Here is a 21,424-nt window from a genome sequence, read left to right as displayed (position 1 = left end):
CTTAATAATCAGTGTGATAATAAAACGATTTGTTTTTAGTGGGTTTAAATCTCCAATAAACTCCATGTTTGGGGATTTCCCCAAATCAATGGAGCATTCCATTACCCCTAAATCCCCTCAACCTCCGATAGGTTCAGAGAAATTTAAGAACAACAATGGGTTGAACAATGTTAGTGTTAATAGTGGGGTAAGCATTGCTAACAATGGTTTAAACAATGGTAGCATTGTGTCAAACAACAATGGGTTAAATAATGGTGCTAACAATGCACAGATTTTCAATGCTAACAATGGTGTGATTAACAATGAAAACAATGAATTAATTAACGAAACGATCAATATTACCAATGCCTATAAAAATGGGGTAAACAACAATGGTGACAATGCTAACAATGTATTCAACAATGGGGAAGCCCACCTTGTAAATACTGAAACAAAGGGATTCATTAATAAAAACAATGGCAATGCTGTAAATATCAACACTGTTTATAATAACAATGGCGATTATGCCAACAATGGCAATAACAATGGGGCCAACAATGTTGTATATACCAATGCTAAGAGTAAACTAAATAACAATGTTGAACCTAAAAACAATGTGAATAACAATGGTGTACAACCTAAAGATGTGAATAGTGAGAAATTTGAGGACAAACATTTGAAAAACAATGCTAGCAACAATGCAGATAGCCATTCAAAAAAGAACCATGTTGCTACAGTTAGGGTAAGAGTTTAAATGTTTAATTAAAAACAAACTTTTAAAACTTTTAAAAAAATCAATTTTTATTACAAATTGCTTGTTTTATTATAAAACCGGCAGTGTGGTGTAGTGGTAAGATCACTTGCTACACTACATGAGGTCGTGGGTTTAATTCCCATTGCTTTTAAGTTGTAGCAGGCTTTAGTAAGGCGCTATAGACGGTATAAACTCCTGCTAAACAAAATCAATCAGCGGCATAATTATCCGTCAATTATAGTCTACAATACCTAAAAGGCAAAACTATTTTTTACCAAATTGTTAATAAAATATTTATAATTAAACTTTATTAGACTCCAACCCCAACCAAACCTTTGGGCAGTTTTGAAAGAATTATGAATCAACTCCAAGCCTTGTTCACCAATGTACCAAGGTTAATTTAAATTCAGTTTCAACATTTATGTAATATTTATAATATTTAATATTTACCACACATGGGGTCGTGGGTTTGATCCCCACTGCTCTTATGCTGAAGCGCCCTTGAGTAAGGCACTATAAACAGTATGAACTTCTGCTGAGCCAGCACTTAATCTGCAGCAAAATTACCAGGCAAATATAGTCTCTATAATATTCCAAACTGCCACAGACAACTAGAGACTGGGTCGGAGTAACACTGATGTTACTCTATGTTCAAGTCGCGCATTCGACTTTTCCACATCGAGGATAAAGATATATACAAAACAAAAATTTAAGGTTTAATTGTGTTTAATATTAACATTTTGTGTATTTTCCACAGGAAAGATTTGGCTTTATGTATTAAGGAAGTTCGACAGAATAATAATAATTCGTTGACCGGGCTTTCAAATGATGATATTGTTAACAGGGCTTCACATTTTGTTAGTAAGAAGGGGTTGATTAAAAAGGTAAGTTTAAACTTAAACGAAATAATTTGATTTATACTCGATGTGAGAAGGTGCATTTTACAACCTAAACATAGCGTAACATTTGTTACCCTGATCCAGTTTCGAGTTGGCTGTGGCAGTTTTGGATATTATAGATTATAACTGCTCGATAATTATGCTGCTGATTAAGTGCTGGCTCAGCAGGAGTTCATACCGTTTAAAGCGCCTTACTCAAGGGCGCTACAGTATAAGAGTAGTGGTGATCGAACTCACGACCTCATGTAGTAAAGCCAAATGTTATAACAATTACACTATACTGCTAATTAACAATCAGAAAAGACAATCATTTTTATTTGTTGTAGTATCCAAATATCATGACGCCATCAAATGTGGGGTCACGTGCTACTAACTCACCTACGTCATCAAGTTCACCTTGGACAAAAAAGGGAAATCAGTCACGTGGTGGTGTAAGTTATTCTGTTAACTATGACGTAATATATGTATAGTCAATATTAATTATGACGTAACAATGAATTACAGGAGTTGGAGGATGAGGAGGAATGTGTAATTTGTCAAGATCCTCTCAAGTTTAAAAAAGTTCACAAACTCTTGTGCAACCACGTGTAAGTTGATGACGTCACTTATTTTAAAGTTAAAAGTGAGATCACTTTTGTTGTTTTTTTTTGGTGTGGAAAACTAATATAAAATTGATTTTTTATTTTTTGTAAGTTTTATGACGTCACAACTCTATATTATGACGCAGGTTCCATCAGGATTGTTTGGGGAAGTGGTTGGAACAAAATCGAACTTGTCCTACTTGTAGAGATTACGCGATTGACACGTCACAATACCCTGCTCTGTCGCGCATGAATATCACACGATAAGTTTATTTTGTATGATTTTCCAGCGGATGAATATTTTTTTATTATTAAAACCCGTTGGGCGGATTAATATTTTTGCTTTTTTGTATACGCGGAATAATACGAAAAAAAAAGAAAATTTGTGCGGATGAATATTTGGTTTTTGTACAAAAATGGGCGGAGTGATATTATTTTATGATTTTTTGTAGTGTGCTTGTTTGTAAATAGTGTGCTTATTACGCCATGATTGTGTGCTTATCACGTCATGGTTTTATGCTTATTACGTCATGATTGTGTGCTTGTTTTAACAATGTAGAAAAGTGTCTACCATAATATTGGAATATAAAAAAGTGCCTACCCTGTAAAAATCGATCTTTTTTCTTTAAATTAACATTCCAACTTTTTTTACTTCGACCAAATATTTTTTAGAGTAGCAACTTTTTTTTTTAATATTTGATTGTGCTTAAAAGTTTCTACTGTAGGACCATATAAGGTTTATAGTTCGTTATTAAGTTTCATTGTAGTTTTATATCCAGTAGTTGCTAATAAAAAAATTAATTCAAGTTTAGCGAGTTTTAACTTTTTGTGAGATAGTTGTAGTAATGGTACGTCATTTAAGGGCTTTTCGTGACGTCATGCAAGGGTAGTAATGACGTCACAAAATGTTACGTCATTTTTAAATAAAAAAGAGCATAAAAAAATTTTGTTAATTTTTCTAGCACTCCGTTTTAAATTTTAATATAAAATCTTTTTTAATAAATCTGTCAAATCTCGTGTCATAAACCTAAATTTACAACATAATTCGCTAAACTATTTGACCTTAGGTTAACTTCGTGTAATAAAGGTCTATTATTACGTCACCAACCAACACTATCACGTGTCCTCGGCATTCTTACGTTAAATAAAAGTGGAAATTTTTGTGATCAGAAATAAGAATTGGAATTTGAGGTTTAAGATTTCAGAAAAGTTTCTCATTTTGTGGTTTAAATTTTTTATAACACTTAACTTGTTATCGAACAAAATAGATTTGTGACGTCACAAAACGATGGCTATCGCAGTTCGGTATTCTCAGTGACGTCACAAAAGCAGCAAAACACGTCTTAAATAACATTGAAATTCGAACAATTTCTGCAGAGTCATTTTTAGCGAAAATGAACTTAAAAAAGATTTGTAAAAAATTGAAAATCGAAAACAAATCGTAAAATTTCGTGACGTTGCTTTTCCAGGAAGAAATTCTTGTTAAATTTAAATTTATTAAACTATGTGAGGTATGTGGCCTAATATGGGCTAAGGTAGCTTGTTTTTATGGTAAAACTCTGTTATAAAAGTTGCTTGAAACTGGCATTTTTATTCATAAACAGATTTGTAGTTGTAGAAATAAAGATGTTAAGTTTATTAGCCGGACTTTTTATGGTTTTTGGGAATACTCAAGGCAGACCTACAGGTAAATATTATCAAGTTTTTGTTTGAAATTATTTATAAATAAAATTGTAATAATTGAGAATCTATAAACTTTATAGTATTTAACGATTTAGCTTATCTGATTGCGTTATTACAGGTTTTAATTACGCTAAATAATGTACCCAAGCAATTAAATTTATTTAGCTTATATCACAAGGTCAAAACTTAACATATTTGTTTTTATTTTAAATAGGAAAATGTCCTGCAAATTTTAACTTTACATCGGGTGATTCCTGCTACAAATATATCAACACGAAAATGTTTCAACATTCGACAGCTCAGCTTTACTGTAAAGAACAATTCGGGGGCGATCTTGCAAAGTTGGACTCGAAACATAAAATAAAAGCAGCTCTCAAATATTTTCATCTTGTTTTTGACGAAGAAGAAAAGCAGGGTGGGGTCCCAACTGCATGGGTTCAGGGTAAATGGGTGGTGGGTACGCGCCACGTTGTCTATGACGACGGCGACGTCAATTTTAAACCTCACTGGATGACGTCATCACGTCACGTGATTACCGGGGAGTCTCTGCACTGGCCGACGCATTCTCTTTTCGGATGGGACGCCACGTGCGTTTCATTGTCGCTATGGCAACTGAAATCGCCGTCGATGGGGATCGAACAGAGAGCCGGACTTTACAACGTTCCGTGCGATAGTTTTTATTGGGCAAACGCTCTGTGTGAAGTTAAAGTTTAATCGTTTTTGGATCAAATCTAATCTGTAGACGTTCTATGGTACTTATTGTGTACAACTTACAATTTTCTTTTGCTGTTATTGTTGTGCTGTTTATAATTGTTTTATTTTATTGTTTTTGCTGATTTTTAAATAAAATAAAAAATACATTTTTGTTTTAACTAATAGTAAAACAGTTTGTAAATGACAAATTTGTTTTTACTACATTAAAATTGTTATTCTTATTATGGTAAAAAGAGGATAAATTTTTATTATTTAAAATAAATTGTTGGAAACAAATTGGAAACACTGCAACGAATAGTTAATTTTGGAAGACACTTAATCAGCCTGAAGAAATTAGGAGTTTAAACAATACAGTTAACTTTTACACCACGTTGCAAATTTGCTATAACTTTTTTGCAAACCCTTTTGAAAACTTTAACCGCTCAACTAATCTCGTTAGTCAAAAAGTAGTGCCCTCAGACTTTTTTGAAAGGGGGTGTAATTTCAATTTTAGGGGTGAACGGGGTTTAAACTTATACGGAAGCTATTAAGAAGTAATTTATTAGTAATATGTTATAGGTATTGTTATTTAAAAGGTTCTAGTTTTTAAGCTGCTAACAGACTAAGGTTTGTTGGTTTTGATAAAAGGGTCTAAGAGTTAGTTTTTCTGTAGGCGTTTTTTTTTTATATATATTTTGATTTTTCGCACATTAATAAAAGTAAATAATAAATATGATATACAATTAATATTACAACAATGCGACGGGAAAAAATGACAAAATCAATTTAATGATTTAAAACATGCCAAAAGTATTAATGTTTACACAAAGATTTTAAGTATGTTATGGCATGGCCACCAAACCCAAAAACGTTTTAACGTACAGAAGTTAAAGTTTAAGAGTTTACCCCAAAATAAGAATGAACTGTCTGACTGTAGGGAAAATGTTATTAAATACAACGAAAATGTTGTAATGGCTGTTGTCAGTTTGTAGAATAGGTTATATTACTTGTACTTGTCGACTACCATCAGCTGCAGACATCACGTATTTTGTTTATCTTTAAACATTTAAAAAACTAAAAGACGTTAAAAAATATTTAATAAAGAAATAGTGAATTCAAGTTTCTATTGATTAGGCAATAAAAGTTCTTTTTAATTAATGAACGAACAAAGGCCCTGTTTGTTATTTTAGAAAACTTTAATAAATGCCACGCTCGGTTTAATTTGAATAAAGGTTTAATGTGTATTAGTAAAGTCTGATAACTTTAAATTTCTTTTATAATTTAGGTTTTATTAAAAATGTAATTTTTTTCATAATTCTATTTAAATGCAAAAGCTGTAAACTATGTTTTTTAATTGTTAAGAATTGTTTACAACATTTTAGAATGCTCCTTTAATGAAATTTTACATTGTTTAAAAAGATTAATAACTGCTATATTGTTAAAATTTTAAATTTAAAAATTTGTACCAGAATTTATATAAAAAATTGAATATAAGCTTTAAAAATAGAATAAAATTGGATTTACGCAATTAATTTTGCAAATGAATTTTTAGTTAATTTTAAATCATGGAATTACTACCCACAGAAGCACCAGTTTATGTAAGTAAAAAACCTTTTATTATTAGTTTTATTTTAAATTTAAAATTAATTGTTAAGGAGAATGATAACTTATTGTCAATTGTTAAACAATATGATAACAATGTGCATTGTTGTTTACACAATTGTTAATTTTGTTAAACAAAAATATGCAAATTTATTGTTTTTTGTAGTATTTTGACTTTAAGTTAAAATTGTGGTTTAGCAGTGGAATAGTGGAGTAGTTGTATAAATGTTTATATTTGTTTTCAGAATTTCTTATCAGTTATTTTACATTAAGCTAATTCGAAGCAAAACTATAAATTTATTTAAATACTATCAGCATTTTCAAAAATAAATAAATCTTGTATATTAACAGGGTGGAGGTCTGATTGTTGCTTTTCTGCCAGAGGATTATATTCTGCCGGAACATATCAGAGCTTTTCTGGTATTCAAGGGAAGCCAACAACGTCAAGTTACGGAAGCAAAGATTAGTATGGAAGATAACGCCTTCCATGCAGTAGTTCCTGGTACTTGTGATTATAGTTTGTAAAGTTTTTAATTTTTAGATATTTTAATTTCTTGTATTTTTTACTCCTTTATAAACTTAGAATTGATTTGTTATTGGCTATTTAGGTTCTTTGTGCAATAATTTTAGTTGTTTAGTTAAAAAAAGTTTTTTACTAATTTTTTAATAACTACTTTAAAAAAAGCAGTTATTTTTGGTATTGTTTTATTAAGGTTAATTTAATGTTATTTAATTGTATTGATAACAATGTTAGAATGAAGGTAAAGCTAGAAAAATTGTAGAAAGAACAACTTAACTTTAAAAATAGTTTAAATGTGTACAGCCAAAACAAATGGATCTTTTGTTAAGTAACAAAGTGTAAACATTGCCTTTAATGTTAAAGTTTCTTAATATTAGGTTTCTTTTATTTTGAATTATAAAGTTAAATAAAGATGATGCTGTTTTGAGAACTTTGCCACTTATAACTTAAGTGTGTATTTAATATATTTCATGGAAAGTTATTTTAATATTGTCTGCTTATTAGTTAGGATTAAAGTTTGTTTTTGTAAGAGCAAATTGTGTGTTTAGTAAGTCTGTTGTTGAAAGGGTGATAAGATAAAGTTTATTCAGAACTTTTCCTAAATTTTGATATTGTATAAAAAATATATATTTTTATATAAATTTGAGGACAAATTTTTAGGTAAAAGAAATCTATAGGTTTAAAGTAGTGTCATATTGTGTCTTACGTTAAAATTATAAACTGTTGTTTAATGTTGTATTTAAAATAGTAGAATGTTTTAAATTTTCTTGGGTTTTTGGTAAATCAGTGAATTTTTGTTTGAACAAAATTGTCTGCATTTAACCCAAGCAGTTTGAGATTTAGTTTCTTATTTATTATTGATAACAAGCATAGGCAACTATTTTAGTCAGGCATAATATACTTGTTGATTTTAAAAATTAAATTAAAAATATATAACAAAAATTAAATCCAGTAAATAATTCTATTATTAAATTATTTTTTTTTTGTTAAATATTTATTTTTCTTATTTACACTTTATTAGAAATATTTAGACAGAACATTTAAAATAGGTTTTTAAATTATTTGTTATTTGCATATGCCTATAACAGCTTAAGACAAAAATCAGAAGATTTTAGATTTACCTTGAAGGTATATATGCAAAGTTTGTAGTACATAACTTTTTTAAGCAGAATAATTTATATTAGGTATAGGCTATAGTGTGTATTAGTTAGATTTTGGTTACATTCTATTTGAATTTTTTTTTAAAACAGATATATAAATAAATTAATCAAAAATTAAGTGGATTTTTTTGTACAAATTTAGCCAATATTGACAGAGTGTTTAATTGTAATTTGTTTGTTAATTAAATATTGTCTGTGATGTTTATTTGTCTTCGCCAAACAAGCACTCACATGTTAATTTCACTTGCTTTGAAGCTGAAGGAAGTAGCTCGTATAAATTTATGACCGGTTTTATTTTTACTTTTTAATAATTCTTATTTACCTTAGTTGTAGTCAGGGCGTTTTAAGCAAGGACAAGTGAGTTTAGCAAACTTAAATAACTTAGATTGGTTAGTATAGATATTATATTCAATAGAAAAATGATATGTTTAAAAACACAGTGTTAAGGGCAGATTTTTGTACAACATTAGATTGATTTATTTAGAAGTATATAGAAAGTTGACAGAGTTTTTAAAAGCAAAACGCTATGTACTTTAGTTTAGAGTAATATTAATAAAATATTTAAGTTTAGGATTTATGTTCTATAGAGTAATTGTAAAACTGAATATATTACCTTTAATATTTTGTAACATCTATTTATATTTAAAATATTTTTTATAAAATACATTATTTAGTTTAAAGGTATATTTTTGTAATTTGGTAGTATATGTTATGTGTACTGTTGCAACTGTTATTTAGTGAATAAGCAAACTTTAAATTCTTGTAAGTGTAACTTTAAGTAGTTTTAAGTGTTTTAAAAAACCCCTCGGCCTAAAAGTGGTGTAAATAATCTTTTTTTATAAAAATAGTGAAGACTGGCTATATCTTAAGATAGGCATTTATATGCTATGTAGAAATATAAAAAGTATTTGACATTTAGAAAAAAAAATTTTTTCACATAACTTTTAAGGTTCATTAAAAAAAATTTTCATTTGATTAAAATTTATTTTCGTTTTTGCATTTTTTTATTTTTATGTTTTTTTTTCAAACAGATCATGAACCTCCAGAGCAAGTAGAAGTTTCAGTTTATATTCAGTTCAACAACTTGGAAGGAAAATCAATCGGGAACGAACCTTTTACCTACTACCTTGACCAAACCTGTTACTTGGCTCGTTATTTGGCAGATAGGTAAACCAAAGATTTATGAGAATATGTTTTTATATTGAGCCAATATTAACTTGCTATCTGAATTTAACAGATATGCAAATTTAAAAAAAAATTTAAATTAGTAGCTGATCGAAAATTTTCACCATCTCAGGGCTTTGCTTATTTAAAGTATAATAGATTATAGTGTATATAGAGATATATGTTAAGTTTTGTATAGTAAAGGGGATGGGTGGGATCGGATCTTGTACCCCTGGTTTATCATGCAGTGTACCTGACCAGTACACCATGTTACTTGTTGTTATCTGTTACCTTAACCTGCACTTGTATCTTATCTTTTAACTGATAACAAATATACACACAGAATAAAAAAGAACTCTTTGCTTTAATTTTTAATTTTGTCATTAACTTTGTGATTGTATTACATTAATATTTCCTTGCAATGCAAATTTTGTCAATAACGATTTTCTACTATTTTGAACTACAAATACAGGGTTAAGTTAAACCTATTATATATATTAATTTTACATATTACACAAAAATTTTAATTTTGTATTTGAGGCTAATGGAATATTTGTCTTTTTGTTTAATATACAAATAGGCTTTATCTATGTTAACCAATCAATTAAATATTTAATGATTCAATATGGTATTTTCATACAAATGATATTACAAATCTTCATCAATAAATATCGACTAACTTTTATTTGTATTGTAGTGTCCACAAATTATATGCATTAGAGGACTGGGATTATATTCAGGGCCCAAACTTTTCACTAGAACAAGAAGATTTCAACACCTTGGATGAGAGACTGACGTCAGCTTTTCAACATCTTATTTTACCACCACATTGGAACTTACTCGGCGATCCTGACATTGGTGAGTTATATTTAAAGATTTTTAAAGGTGTATTTTAAATATTAATATGTATATATATTATTAAATGATTTTGGATTGGGATATTTAACATTTTTTTAAATCAGATAAATTAAATCATTAGCCTCCTTATTAAATTTTAAATATGTTTGTTAAAAATTGATTAATTAGTTAAAGTATGTATCATTTTAAAATAATTTTACACATTATGGCTATTTAAAATAATTTTAAACTTTGTGGATGTTTAAAATAAAATGTTAATAGAAGTAAAATTAAATTAATACATTTTTTAGTATCATAACAGTTTGGTTATTATTTTAAGAGTTGTTTGATTCACTATTCTATATAACATTTTTTAAATAATTTTACACTTAGTAGTTACATTTTTATAACATTTAATCCTAAGAAATATTTTAAATGTTTAATACTTTTAATTAAAATTAAACATGTATATAAATATTTCAAAATTTAAAACAATTTCCGCATGAACTTATAACATCATAACATGATTACATTAAAATTTAACACAAAATTCTTATATAATCTTGTTATAATACCTGAGGTAACTTAAGTTCAGTAAAACCTAAATTTTTATGGTTTTAAGGATGAAAAAATGTCTATGTCTTTAGGCAATAAACAAATGTTATTGTGATTCATTTTGGTTTTTATTACCAATATAACTTACCGATGGATTTCATTTTAATATATTATTTCATTTAATTTAATGTGCTAATGTATTTATTTATTTAAAACCAATGTAAGTAGCATATTTTTTAGTTTTGTTTTAAAATAAAATATTTGTAAAAATCACAGGTTATTTATATTACTATTATTATCGCAGAAAATAATAATTTACTATTATAACATCATAGAAAAAATTCCAAGAGAGACATTATTCCACTTTGCATCCCGTCTTGGACTTTCCACGTTTGTAACTCTCCTTCTTGAGAAGAATAGCGCAGACGAGTGTTTAAATTTAAGGAATAGACACGGTGAACTGGCAAAGGATATTGCTCGGGAAAGAAACTTTGACGGACTTGCTGATCTAATAACTGAGTAAGTTTTAACTTTACAGTTTCAATATTTATATATATTTTTTAACTTTTTTTGGCACTACTTAATCAGTTTTATATCTTAAATTAGGTAGTGGTTAAGTTTCTTTGTTTAACTCTCTTTGGCATAGAAAGGGTTTTTAAAAAAAATAGCCTATTAATTTTTAACTTTACAATTTTAATATTACATTAAATTTAACTGAATATTTTAATTCTGTTGGCACTACTTAGTCAGTTTTGTATTTAAATTAAATGTTGCTAAACTTTTTATTTATTTACTCATTATTTGGTCAGTTTTTTATCTAAATTAAGTTTGTAATGGTTAAATTTTTTTGTTTAATTATTTTTGGTATAAAAGGGGTTCTAAAAGATAACTAATTTTTAACTTTGCAATTTTAATATTACATTAAATGTATCTGAATAACTTTTTTGGCATTATTTAATCAGTTTTGTATGCAAATGTAATGTTGCTAAAATTTTTTAATTATTTACTCAATATTTGGTCATGTTATATTTAAATTAAGTTTGCACTGCATTGTTTCTTTGTTCACTTGTATTTGGTAGAAAAATGGTTTCTGCACAAACTAATTTATTATAAGCAAGTTATATATCTTTCTTGTTCTTGAGTTTTTTGACCGTTATTTTTTTTTTGCTGATTATTAAATTGTTTGTGAATTTCTTTAAGTATTTAACAGTTTAGGTTTATTTTAAATAGTAGATTATGTTTTGTGTTATGCAATTGTGTGTTGTTCACATATTTTTTTTTTTTTTGCTGATTATTAAATTGTTTGTGAATTTCTTTAAGTATTTAACAGTTTAGGTTTATTTTAAATAGTAGATTATGTTTTGTGTTATGCAATTGTGTGTTGTTCACATATTTAACAGGTCAAATCTTTCAACTTAACATTTTATACCAAAGCTTAAAAATGATTTTAAATTTAAAAAAGATTAGTAGACTTTAATTTTTTTTGATTATTCTCAGAATATAAATGAGCTTGCAAGGGGTAAAGTAGATGATTTATTTTTATTAATAATTAAGAAAAATTAAAATAGCAGCCTGCATGCCCTAATCAATACCAAACAATATTATTAAAATTTAAATTACAACCTTATATTGAAAGGGTATGGAATAATAATTAGATGTTATATAAGGGATTGAGGTTTTATTTATAAAGAGTATAGACAGTGTATAGACAGTGTGTTGTTAAGGTCGAATAACCTGGATTAGCAAACATTTTCTCTTATAGTTTAAGTTTTGTGTATTGTAAGGTTAGGTTAGTTCAAGTGTTTATAAGCTTATGTAATTTCAGCAAGTATTTTGGGTTTTATAAAAACATCAAGTTTTGAAATGTTTCGGTATTATAACATTTAAATTTTGTGTTGTTTAACATTTATTAAGTGTTTTTTGAGTACATATTTAGAATTAGCATAGATTTAAATATGTGATATGGTAATTTTTAACATGTTTAGTAGAATTTCCAAAATAGATATATTAGGTTTATGGTAGCAGTTCTAAATTTATTAAATGTTTTGTTACATTTTTTTTCCAAAAAGAAAAACAGACATTAGTTTAAAAATTAAACATCATTGTATAGTTGGTTTATTATTTTAAATTTTGAGAATAAATTCTAGTTTCAGTTGAAACAGATTTGCAAAGGAAGTTGTAAACTTTATATTATTTCCTTTTAAGAAATTATTAAAACAACAATTTCCTGTTAATTATTACTTTAGATTAAGTATTACAGTTAAAAATATAAATAGTTTAGTAAATTTTTTACAACATTTTTTTAAAGCTAAAGTTTTGAAATATAAAACTAACACAAAAATGTAGTTTAAAAATGAATAAAATAATATAAATATTAAGTAATTCAATTACCCTAATAGTGTTAATAATATTAATGTTAATATTTGTTTTTTAATTTCTTAGTAATGTTAATAATTTATTTTTATAATAGATATATTTAACTTGTATTATTTAATATTGAATTTAAAAATGTGCCGACCTTTTAATAATAATTTCTTGATATTTACCAAGATTTATGTTAGTTTGTTAAAAGGGTTTTACACATATAACATGTAAATATATAGGGCAAGCAAATAGTAATATAAGTTATTAGTAGATTGCAGGTTTGTACATGAGAATAATAAGGTCACAATTGTCAATATTTATTTTTTTTTAATGATTATTGATTTGTTTTTGAGCGTAGGAATTTTAAATATTTTTCCCTTTTTTTAATTTGTTTGAAATTCCGTCATTTTTTTCTTTGTATGCAGACATCTTTTGAAAATTTGTATTAAGCATTTTTAGTGTTATTTTTAAATATAAATATTTGCTAAATTAAGTTTTTATATTTTAGAATTAAATATTAAATTAAATTTGTAACAAATATTAATACAGCCCCCATGCACATGGAGTGATAAGGTGGGAAAGTAAAGAAAGAATTGGGGAAAATACGGTGTTGAAACGACAAAGTTTTGGGACTATTTCAACCATCTCTGAACTTGTTAATGGAAACTGGCCTCCACTTGGTAAACCTTGATTCATTCATTTTTGAAAATTGTTGTTAAACTTTTAGTCCTAGTTTTTTTAAATGATTCATATCAACTTATATGTTTATTTATTCAGTCTTTTATTCTCTTTTTTAGTTTTGTTCTTCTGTTTCTTATGCAATTTTTTAAGAGATATATAAATAATATGAAACTAAATATGCCATGATTTAAACGTGTTTTGGTAACAATCTTAGATTCATTAATTTTTGTTTAAATACATTTTTTCGTTTTATAATAATTTCGTTTTATAATAATTTTTTTTCATTTAAAAATATGTTTTTATTTTTCTCAAACAGAAGAAGAAATTGCTGCTTTAAGTAAAACTATTCCACCCAGCACTCCAATCCCTCATCAACCTAATATGTGGAACAACACAATCGAGGGATCGATGTACTTTGACGAAAGCTATGAGGGATATATCTCCCCGTTTGATTATCCTCACACGGAATATAAACGACACAGAGGTGGAATGGATGGAAGTGGATTGGATACTTCAGGAGAAGTATTAAGTAAGTTTAATTTAATGGAATTTCTATATAATAAAATGGCTGTTTTTAAGTTAGGCAAAGTTGAATTTTGTTTTATTTTATGTTTTGTTAAATAATGTAAAGTTAGTTTCAAATACCGGCAGCGTGGTGTAGTGGTAAGAACACTTGCTACACCACCATGAGGTTGTGGGTTCAATCTCCTCTGCTTTCATGCTGTAGCACCCTTGAGTAAGGCGCTTTAAATGGTACAAACTCCTGCTGAGCTAGCACTTAATCAGCAGCATAAATATCGGGCAGTTATAATCTTTATTATTCCAATCTCTTAAAGTCAACACGAGAATGAGTTGGGGTAACTGATGTTACTCTATGTTTAAGTCGCGCATTCGACTTTCCCACATCGAGAATAAAGAAATATAAAAAAAAATAATAAAAATAATTTTGTAAATGTTTACAATATATACACTTTATATTAACTTGTAAACCTACTAAGTGTAACAAACATTTTTGAAAGTTTTTTTAAAAATTTGCTTGACATTTTGATACCGTATAAACTACTATAGAGTTTTATAAAATTGCAAGCATTTATATTTAAATAATTAATATTGTTTGTACAGGTGACAACCTGAAACATCTGCAGGAAATAAGTGATGGAATTCATTATTTAAGACACAAGGATTTGGAAAGATTAAGAGAGGTATAAACTACATCTTATATATTCTATTAATTAACATTTGTTCAATATTATGGGTAAAATATAAATAATATTTCATTGGGTTTTGATAGTTGTTAACCAATATAAAACTAACTTAAAATAATTTTGTTGTTAATCTTTTTTGTGTTACAATATTAAGTTAAAATTTGTATCTTTTATAAAAGTAATTTCTATCTATTTCTAATTTTAAACATATTTATATAAATCTAACTTTAAATAATGTTTAGAATGAGAGCCAAGAAGCAAGGTTAAGTAGTTCATGTCCAGCATTGAATCAAGACCAATCAACTATCAGTAGCACAGGTAAGCTGTGTGTTTTATATTGAAATTACCAAGCATTTACATAGGCCGACTAGAGCTATGTTTTTTACTATATTATTGACAATTAAGTCAGGTAATTGTTACCAAATTGTGTTGTTGGATTTGCTAAGTACATTTTAATGAAGGTAATTTTAAATTGAAAGTTTATTTGTTGAATATTTCAATTTGAAATATTTTAAAATCCAGTTTCGTTTTATAGTTGTGGTTTAAGAAAATATTTGATAATTATTACTTATGTGTTGTAATGGTGCTTATTAACTATATAAGCACCCTGTGGTTTGGATTTTAAAATAGTTTTAAAAATATAATCTAGTTTTAATTTTATTCTAATTTATTAAAAAGTTATTTTTACATTAATTTCAAGATTGTTTGTTTTAAAAATAAAGTTGCTTTATAAATAAAATTTAATTAAAAAAATAGCTTTTATAATTTTCATAAACTAAAATTTAATAATTATATAAAACATAATAACCCTCTAAAAAGTTTGTATAATATAAAGTTGTTGGTTAATATAAGAAATTAAGTTTTTAAGTTTTTTGTTCTGAAACTTAAGATACTTGAGAACTTTAAAGTACTTTGACATTTTGTTACATTTTTTGTTTTAACACTAGTGTGGTTTTGTATAAATCGTTAATTTCATTAAAATAGCATTTAAATATGTTTTTTAAATATCTATTTTTTATTTTGCAAGTTAATTACACAATATTTATTCAAAAACTTTTAGCAATAGGAACAGAAATTTTTTTGCTTAGGAAAAACTTTTTATTGTTTGCTACTTTACTTTTATTTAATTTATAAATTTCTAAAATTTTGTTTTAATTAGTTTCTAAAATAAATTGTCTGTTTGGTTATAGTTTGTTTTTATGTAAAATGAAATTTTATTTTTATTATACGCCTTTTTATTTTCCAACAAAAATCTGAAATTTTTTTATTTTTAATATTAGGGCAATATTAATTTCTCGTTTTAAATAATTTTTTAAATAATTGGTTTGTTTTTCGTTTTTTTTTTTAAACATTTTTATTTTTGAGCAAAATTCGCAATTTTTTTTATACACAGTAATTCAAAAAGCACAATTTTAATATTAGGGCAATATTATTAAATAAATTCGCAAGGAATTTCAAATGAGATTAAAGCATTGCAAAAATGTCAGTTTTGTGACAAATCGGACTTATTTGCCCTGAAATTTGATCCAATTTGTCCATGGTTGAACAAGCAAGATAAACTATTTCTTTTGTTGCTCTATTGCCCAAACTTTTGTAAATAAGTCAATTTATTTTCGTAATATTTACGACTTAATTTTTAAGGTTTTTTTAAATTCAATTTTTGTAAAAAAATAAATTTTAATATATTTTTTAAGAAGCCTTTTAAAGTTAACTATAAAATAACAAAGTTTATGTTAAAAAATTGACAAGGTTTAAATACTTTTTATTTCAATTTTATTAATATATATACACACCAAAAATTACTATTACGAAATATTAAGCTAACTGGATAATTGTTTCATCATAATTGTTTAATGACAATACTAAGAATAACACAACAATAGGGTTTTAACAATAGGCATTAAGGGGAAATTCTAGACTTTATTATGCTAGACAATACAACTAACAATGACTGGCATTTATTTGTCTTCAATAATAAATATTTTAAATTTGTACACAATGTTCAAAATGTTGTAAACTATTTTTAAATAATAAAAAAAATATGTTAAACAATTGTATTTCTTTATAGTAGTTTGATATGACATAGGTTAATTTAACTTTTTGTTTGTACTTTCGCCTACATTTCAAAAATCAATATTTTATAAAAGTTAAACAATTCTTGCACACTTGAAACACTCTGTTTATATGTGCTTAAAACTTTAACAATATACCATAAGGTTAGATTGTATATATAAGTGAACATGCAACTTAAAGTTATATAGAATTTGTTTTTTAAAAAATGTTTTTTAGCATTAGATTTTTATATTTATTTATTTTTGGTTCAATTTATAAAGTTAAGTTTTATAGTTTTAAAGATGGTGTTTTTAATATAGTTATAGTTTTAAAAATGGTGTTTTTTTAATATGTTAAATAAATGGTTGTTTTGAATGGTTGTTTTTAGGTGAACAAGATGATGTTTATGAAACACCAGATACACCAATAATGGCAAGAACCAGGAGAGCATTACCGTTAAATTTAAGTGACGAACAACTTGAGGAGCAGGTGAAAAATAAAGTTTTGTTCAAAAATATTTTAAACTTAAAAAGTTAAAATTTTAACCCATTTTAATAAAATTTGTAGGAGTATGTTAGGTTAGGTACACTTTCATCTAATTTAACTTGAAGGAGGTGATATACATAAATGTCCAATTTATAAACTTACAAAATAAATAAATAGCCTTTGGTGGTGCGTGGGTAAACTTTTACTGACCAAATATTAGTTGAGAGTTGCAACTATATTATAGCAATTAATATAGTTGCGTGGGTAAATTATTGTAGGCATTTAATAGTTAAGAGTTGTGACTATATTGTTTTGATAAAAATGCAGATTATAGGACAGGCCATTGACTAGTTTAACCAATTGTAACAACAACTTATATTGTAGATCCAACATACCAACCTAGAAGAAGGTGATTCTCCTGACTCACTACAACGAAGGCACAGCTGGCATTCATCTGAGAGCATTGATGATGTTTCTCCCTCACAGAAGAGAAGGTAAGTTGTTATTACTAAACTTGTAAGATTTTGTTTTAAATTAAATGTTACTTTTAGTTAAAATTAGCATGGCAGTTATATACATTTTGTTGCGTTTTTTTTCCTCTGTTAGTTAACTAAAATTTTTAAATAATTGCCTTGGTTAAACATAGGTTAACTTACAACTTTTGTACTAGCTTATTGGTTTGTGAAAAACTAACCACAAGATTTTATTTAGATTTAGTTTTCAACAAAATGAGGGAAATGAAGAAAATCCAACAAATGTAAGTTTAAAATATTACTAAATTAATGGACAATAAGTCTTTAAATTAAATATACCTGAAAAAATTTCTAAAAAATTTTTTTTTGTATATATCTTTATCCTCGATGTGGGAAAGTCGAATGAGCGACTTAAACATAGAGTAACATCAGTTACTCTGACCTAGTATCGAGTTGCCTGCGGCAGTTTGGGATAATATTGATTATAATTGCCCGATAATTATGCTTCTGATTAAGTGCTGGCTCAGCAGGAAGTCATACCGTTTATAGTGCTGTAGGGATTAAACCCACGACCTAACGTGTGGTGAGGCAAGTGTTCTTATCAATTCACCACGCTGCTGGTTTTTGAACTATTGTCAATGTTGTTAATATTTAAAATTTATTGAGTATTATACCTAACTTTATGCAACATACAATCTTCTAAGTTAAAAATGTTTTATGTTAACTTTCTACAGACAGATACAATGACCTCACCAACCTTAAGAAGAGTGGAAAGAAATAATATGGCAACATTTTCCATCGTTGTTCCAACTAGTACACAGGCTTCTAATGCAGGTAAGTTACTTGTTGAATTAGAAAAGGATTGGTTTTGTTAATCTGTTTAAAATTGTTGGGGTTTAGTGTGAATCAGGAGCTTGGATTATTGAAATAAATCTTAAATAATAATTGCTTAAAATAAGTTGTATTTGGATATTTGACAAATGTTGTTAAAAAAAGTTGATATGACTATATTTTGGATAAATATTTTTGTTGTGTTATGTTCTAATAATGTTTTAATTAGATTTAAATTAAAACTATTATCAGTTTATTATTTACCGTTTTTATATTTGTTTTATAGATGAGCTTATTGAAATTGATGGACCATTGCAGGTACTTACTATTACTTTAAAATAGTTTGCCCATTGTCCACTTATTAGCGGTTTTGATAAAGTTTTGTATTTTGTTTTAATGAAGACTTTAATTGTTTAATTTGTACTAAATATTTTAAGAAAAAATTTAAATCTTTTTTTTTAGACCAACCAACGATCAAAAAGTCTTTCAATGAATAATAACAATTCCAGTGATTCAATCGACATCATCGGTAACTTTCATTATGTGTTAAAAATTATTAATATTTCAATAAGTTGTTGCATTTCTTAGTATTAAACTGTTGTATAGTTACACCTTTTACAGTTTAGCATACTTATTAATAATTATCATATCTGTAAAAATAACTTACAATATTTTATACTAAAAAATTATCTTTGGAAGACTAAAATTTTGTTGTTGCTATTTAAACAATCATTTTCTTACTTTTAGAACGAAGAAAAACTATCAGTGAGGGATTGACTCAAAAGTAAGTTTAATCTGCATGAAATTATATTTGATGTTAATTCATTTTCATTTTAATATTTTCATCTTTAATTATTTTGAACTTATAAGTTTGCGGTATTAATATAGTGTGAGGGCTGGTGTGGCTATAATAACTTAATAACTAATAGCTAAATCTAACTCTTTTTATAAAACTTTATCTTCCATAATATATAATTGCTTTTTAGTTTTTAATTTTTTAAAAAAGATTTTGTTTTTAGGACTAGTTTTTTTTTATTTTCATTTACTTTTTCAAACTCAACTAATTTTTAAGTAACTTCAGTTTATTTTGATAAACCTTTTTAAAAATACTCCTTTCTGTTTTTACTGATATACCTTTAAACTTTTACTTTAGTGGTAACTTCTTTGCTTTTTTTGCAATTTATTTCTTTTTATTTACTGTAGAATTACTTGTTAACTGTTTATTATTCATAATGTTACTCTTCTTATTTAAAACTTTCAGCGACATAGATTCTAAAAATCATCTTCTTGCTATACAACATTTCGTCAAAAATACAGAGTAAGAAAATATTCCTAATCTTAGCTCAATATTTTTGATTCAGTTTATTCTGTTTTAGATATAATTAAATTAATGTTAAATATTTGACTTTCTTAATTAACTATTTTATTTATCAATGAATTACTAATCTTAGTTTGCCAATGCAATATTAATTACATCTTTAATTTAGATATGATAACAGTAGTGTGGTTTAATTAACAAATATTAATTTAATTTTAATTTGGTGAACTAACAAACTTGTGTTACAAATTAGTGATAACCCTGATCCAGTCATTTTGTCTACTTCTTCACCCAAAGAACTTTCGTTATCCGAGTTTCTATCCGAGTAAGTACAAACATGAGTGTAAGGAAATTTAAAGAAGGTTTATTTGTATGGAGTTTAAAATGGGGTATATACACTTGCTATACCACACATGAGGTCGTGGGTTCATTCCCCACTGATCTCATGCTGTAGCGCCCATGAGTAAGGCACTATAAACGGTATAAACTTCTGCTGAGCCAACACTTAATCAGCAGCATAATTATCAGGCAATTATAATCTATAATATCCCAAATTGCCACAGGCAACTCGAGACTGGGTCGGAGTAACTGATGTTACTCTATGTTTACGTCGCGCATTTTACTTTCCCACATCGAGGATAAAGATACATACAAAAAAAGGGGGACATTTTGGGGATCAACGTTAAATTATACAGAGGTGTTTTGTCAACAAGGGTTTAAGAAAGTTAGTGGGTATATTAATGGCTTTTATTTAGTTGCTAATTTTATATAACAACATCTGCTTATAATAATAACCTGTTTTAATTTGCATGATGTTTAACTAATTAGTAGCTTGCTTAATTAACAATAACTTGTCATAAAATTTTTAAATGTTTTGTTAAAGGTAAACGAACCATTTTACATTATTTAAAATAGTTTATAATATAACATTATGTATATATGTTAAACTGAGTTACATAAAGGTTAAATTAACATTTAAATTTTCAACGAATTACTTCCGTTATGGTATGGGACGTAATGCCCTAAAGATAAAATCAAATACGTGTTAACTTAGCAAAATATAAATAATTTAAATTGCTTTTAGAAAATTGAAAAAAAATTGTTAAATAAATTTTGTAGCCCGACAAACTTTGGCGGGAGCGAAGATCTTAAAATCCCGCCACCTGTCCCTCCGAAACCCGAGATGGGAGCCGCCGCTAGGAGGATTGTGACCCGAAAGTTAAGTTTCCTGGGAAAAATGAGAAGTAGTGCCAGAAGTAAACCCAAGGACAAGGTTTAAAAAACTTTGTTGCGTTATATCTTCGCAATAGTAAATTAGTGGTTATGACGTCATAATTTGATATTTTTTGTGACGTCATTAATCATATTGTTTATTTAAATTTGCCGCGTGACGTGTAACCGTAATATTGTTAGTTGTGATGTCATAAGGATGATGTATTATAAAATTTATTTTTCAGAAGAAATCTTTCTCGGAGTTGAAATTTGGAAACGGACCAAGATTGGACGAAGAAGGCGACGGTAAGTTCTCTCGCTTAAGTTCCCACATTTTGAGTTTTTTTTACATTTTGTGACATAAAGAACAAAATA

At 26.9% G+C, this 21,424-nt stretch overlaps 3 protein-coding genes across 5 annotated transcripts in view; all 3 read left to right on the top strand.

The window, feature by feature from the left end:
- LOC145751934 (uncharacterized) overlaps positions 1 to 3,018 on the top strand; it is a 39,777-nt gene extending 36,759 nt beyond the window's left edge. The window contains exons 36-41 of the mRNA XM_082568092.1: positions 40 to 721; positions 1,048 to 1,127; positions 1,491 to 1,617; positions 1,959 to 2,063; positions 2,137 to 2,219; positions 2,360 to 3,018. Of these exons, the coding sequence (XP_082424218.1) occupies positions 40 to 721; positions 1,048 to 1,127; positions 1,491 to 1,617; positions 1,959 to 2,063; positions 2,137 to 2,219; positions 2,360 to 2,480 (1,198 nt within the window). The 3' untranslated portion in view covers positions 2,481 to 3,018. The remainder of the gene's footprint in view (positions 1 to 39; positions 722 to 1,047; positions 1,128 to 1,490; positions 1,618 to 1,958; positions 2,064 to 2,136; positions 2,220 to 2,359) is intronic.
- Positions 3,019 to 3,746: 728 nt separating this feature from the next.
- LOC145753054 (uncharacterized) lies at positions 3,747 to 4,756 on the top strand. Its single transcript, XM_082569439.1, has 2 exons — positions 3,747 to 3,900; positions 4,111 to 4,756. Exons 1-2 carry the CDS (start codon positions 3,762 to 3,764, stop codon positions 4,608 to 4,610), a joined length of 639 nt encoding a protein of 212 aa, XP_082425565.1. The 5' UTR covers positions 3,747 to 3,761; the 3' UTR covers positions 4,611 to 4,756.
- Positions 4,757 to 6,056: 1,300 nt separating this feature from the next.
- LOC145751974 (rho guanine nucleotide exchange factor 28-like) overlaps positions 6,057 to 21,424 on the top strand; it is a 42,467-nt gene continuing 27,099 nt past the window's right edge. For 2 of the 3 annotated variants that reach the window (XM_082568148.1, XM_082568150.1), the window contains exons 1-19: positions 6,057 to 6,187; positions 6,543 to 6,693; positions 8,903 to 9,038; positions 9,733 to 9,893; positions 10,763 to 10,946; positions 13,341 to 13,471; positions 13,789 to 14,001; positions 14,595 to 14,674; positions 14,920 to 14,995; positions 17,118 to 17,218; positions 17,600 to 17,709; positions 17,927 to 17,972; positions 18,423 to 18,522; positions 18,806 to 18,837; positions 18,982 to 19,048; positions 19,267 to 19,303; positions 20,091 to 20,162; positions 20,957 to 21,110; positions 21,295 to 21,355. In XM_082568148.1, coding sequence (XP_082424274.1) covers positions 6,155 to 6,187; positions 6,543 to 6,693; positions 8,903 to 9,038; positions 9,733 to 9,893; positions 10,763 to 10,946; positions 13,341 to 13,471; positions 13,789 to 14,001; positions 14,595 to 14,674; positions 14,920 to 14,995; positions 17,118 to 17,218; positions 17,600 to 17,709; positions 17,927 to 17,972; positions 18,423 to 18,522; positions 18,806 to 18,837; positions 18,982 to 19,048; positions 19,267 to 19,303; positions 20,091 to 20,162; positions 20,957 to 21,110; positions 21,295 to 21,355 — 1,945 coding nt within the window. In that variant the 5' untranslated portion in view covers positions 6,057 to 6,154. The remainder of the gene's footprint in view (positions 6,188 to 6,542; positions 6,694 to 8,902; positions 9,039 to 9,732; positions 9,894 to 10,762; positions 10,947 to 13,340; positions 13,472 to 13,788; positions 14,002 to 14,594; positions 14,675 to 14,919; positions 14,996 to 17,117; positions 17,219 to 17,599; positions 17,710 to 17,926; positions 17,973 to 18,422; positions 18,523 to 18,805; positions 18,838 to 18,981; positions 19,049 to 19,266; positions 19,304 to 20,090; positions 20,163 to 20,956; positions 21,111 to 21,294; positions 21,356 to 21,424) is intronic. The other variant, XM_082568149.1, reaches the window with a different exon arrangement.

The sequence above is a fragment of the Corella eumyota genome, chromosome 5 (genome assembly GCF_963082875.1).
Source record: "Corella eumyota chromosome 5, kaCorEumy4.1, whole genome shotgun sequence".
Classification (NCBI taxonomy): Eukaryota; Metazoa; Chordata; class Ascidiacea; order Phlebobranchia; family Corellidae; genus Corella; species Corella eumyota.
This window is presented reverse-complemented; position numbering and strand designations above follow the sequence as displayed.

Bases quoted from the DNA above. Each gene is read 5' to 3' on its own strand.
- LOC145753054 (XM_082569439.1), top strand. From the start codon at position 3,762: ATGGTAAAACTCTGTTATAAAAGTTGCTTGAAACTGGCATTTTTATTC. The intron at 3,901-4,110 runs GTAAATATTATC...TATTTTAAATAG, and splicing joins TACTCAAGGCAGACCTACAG to GAAAATGTCCTGCAAATTTT.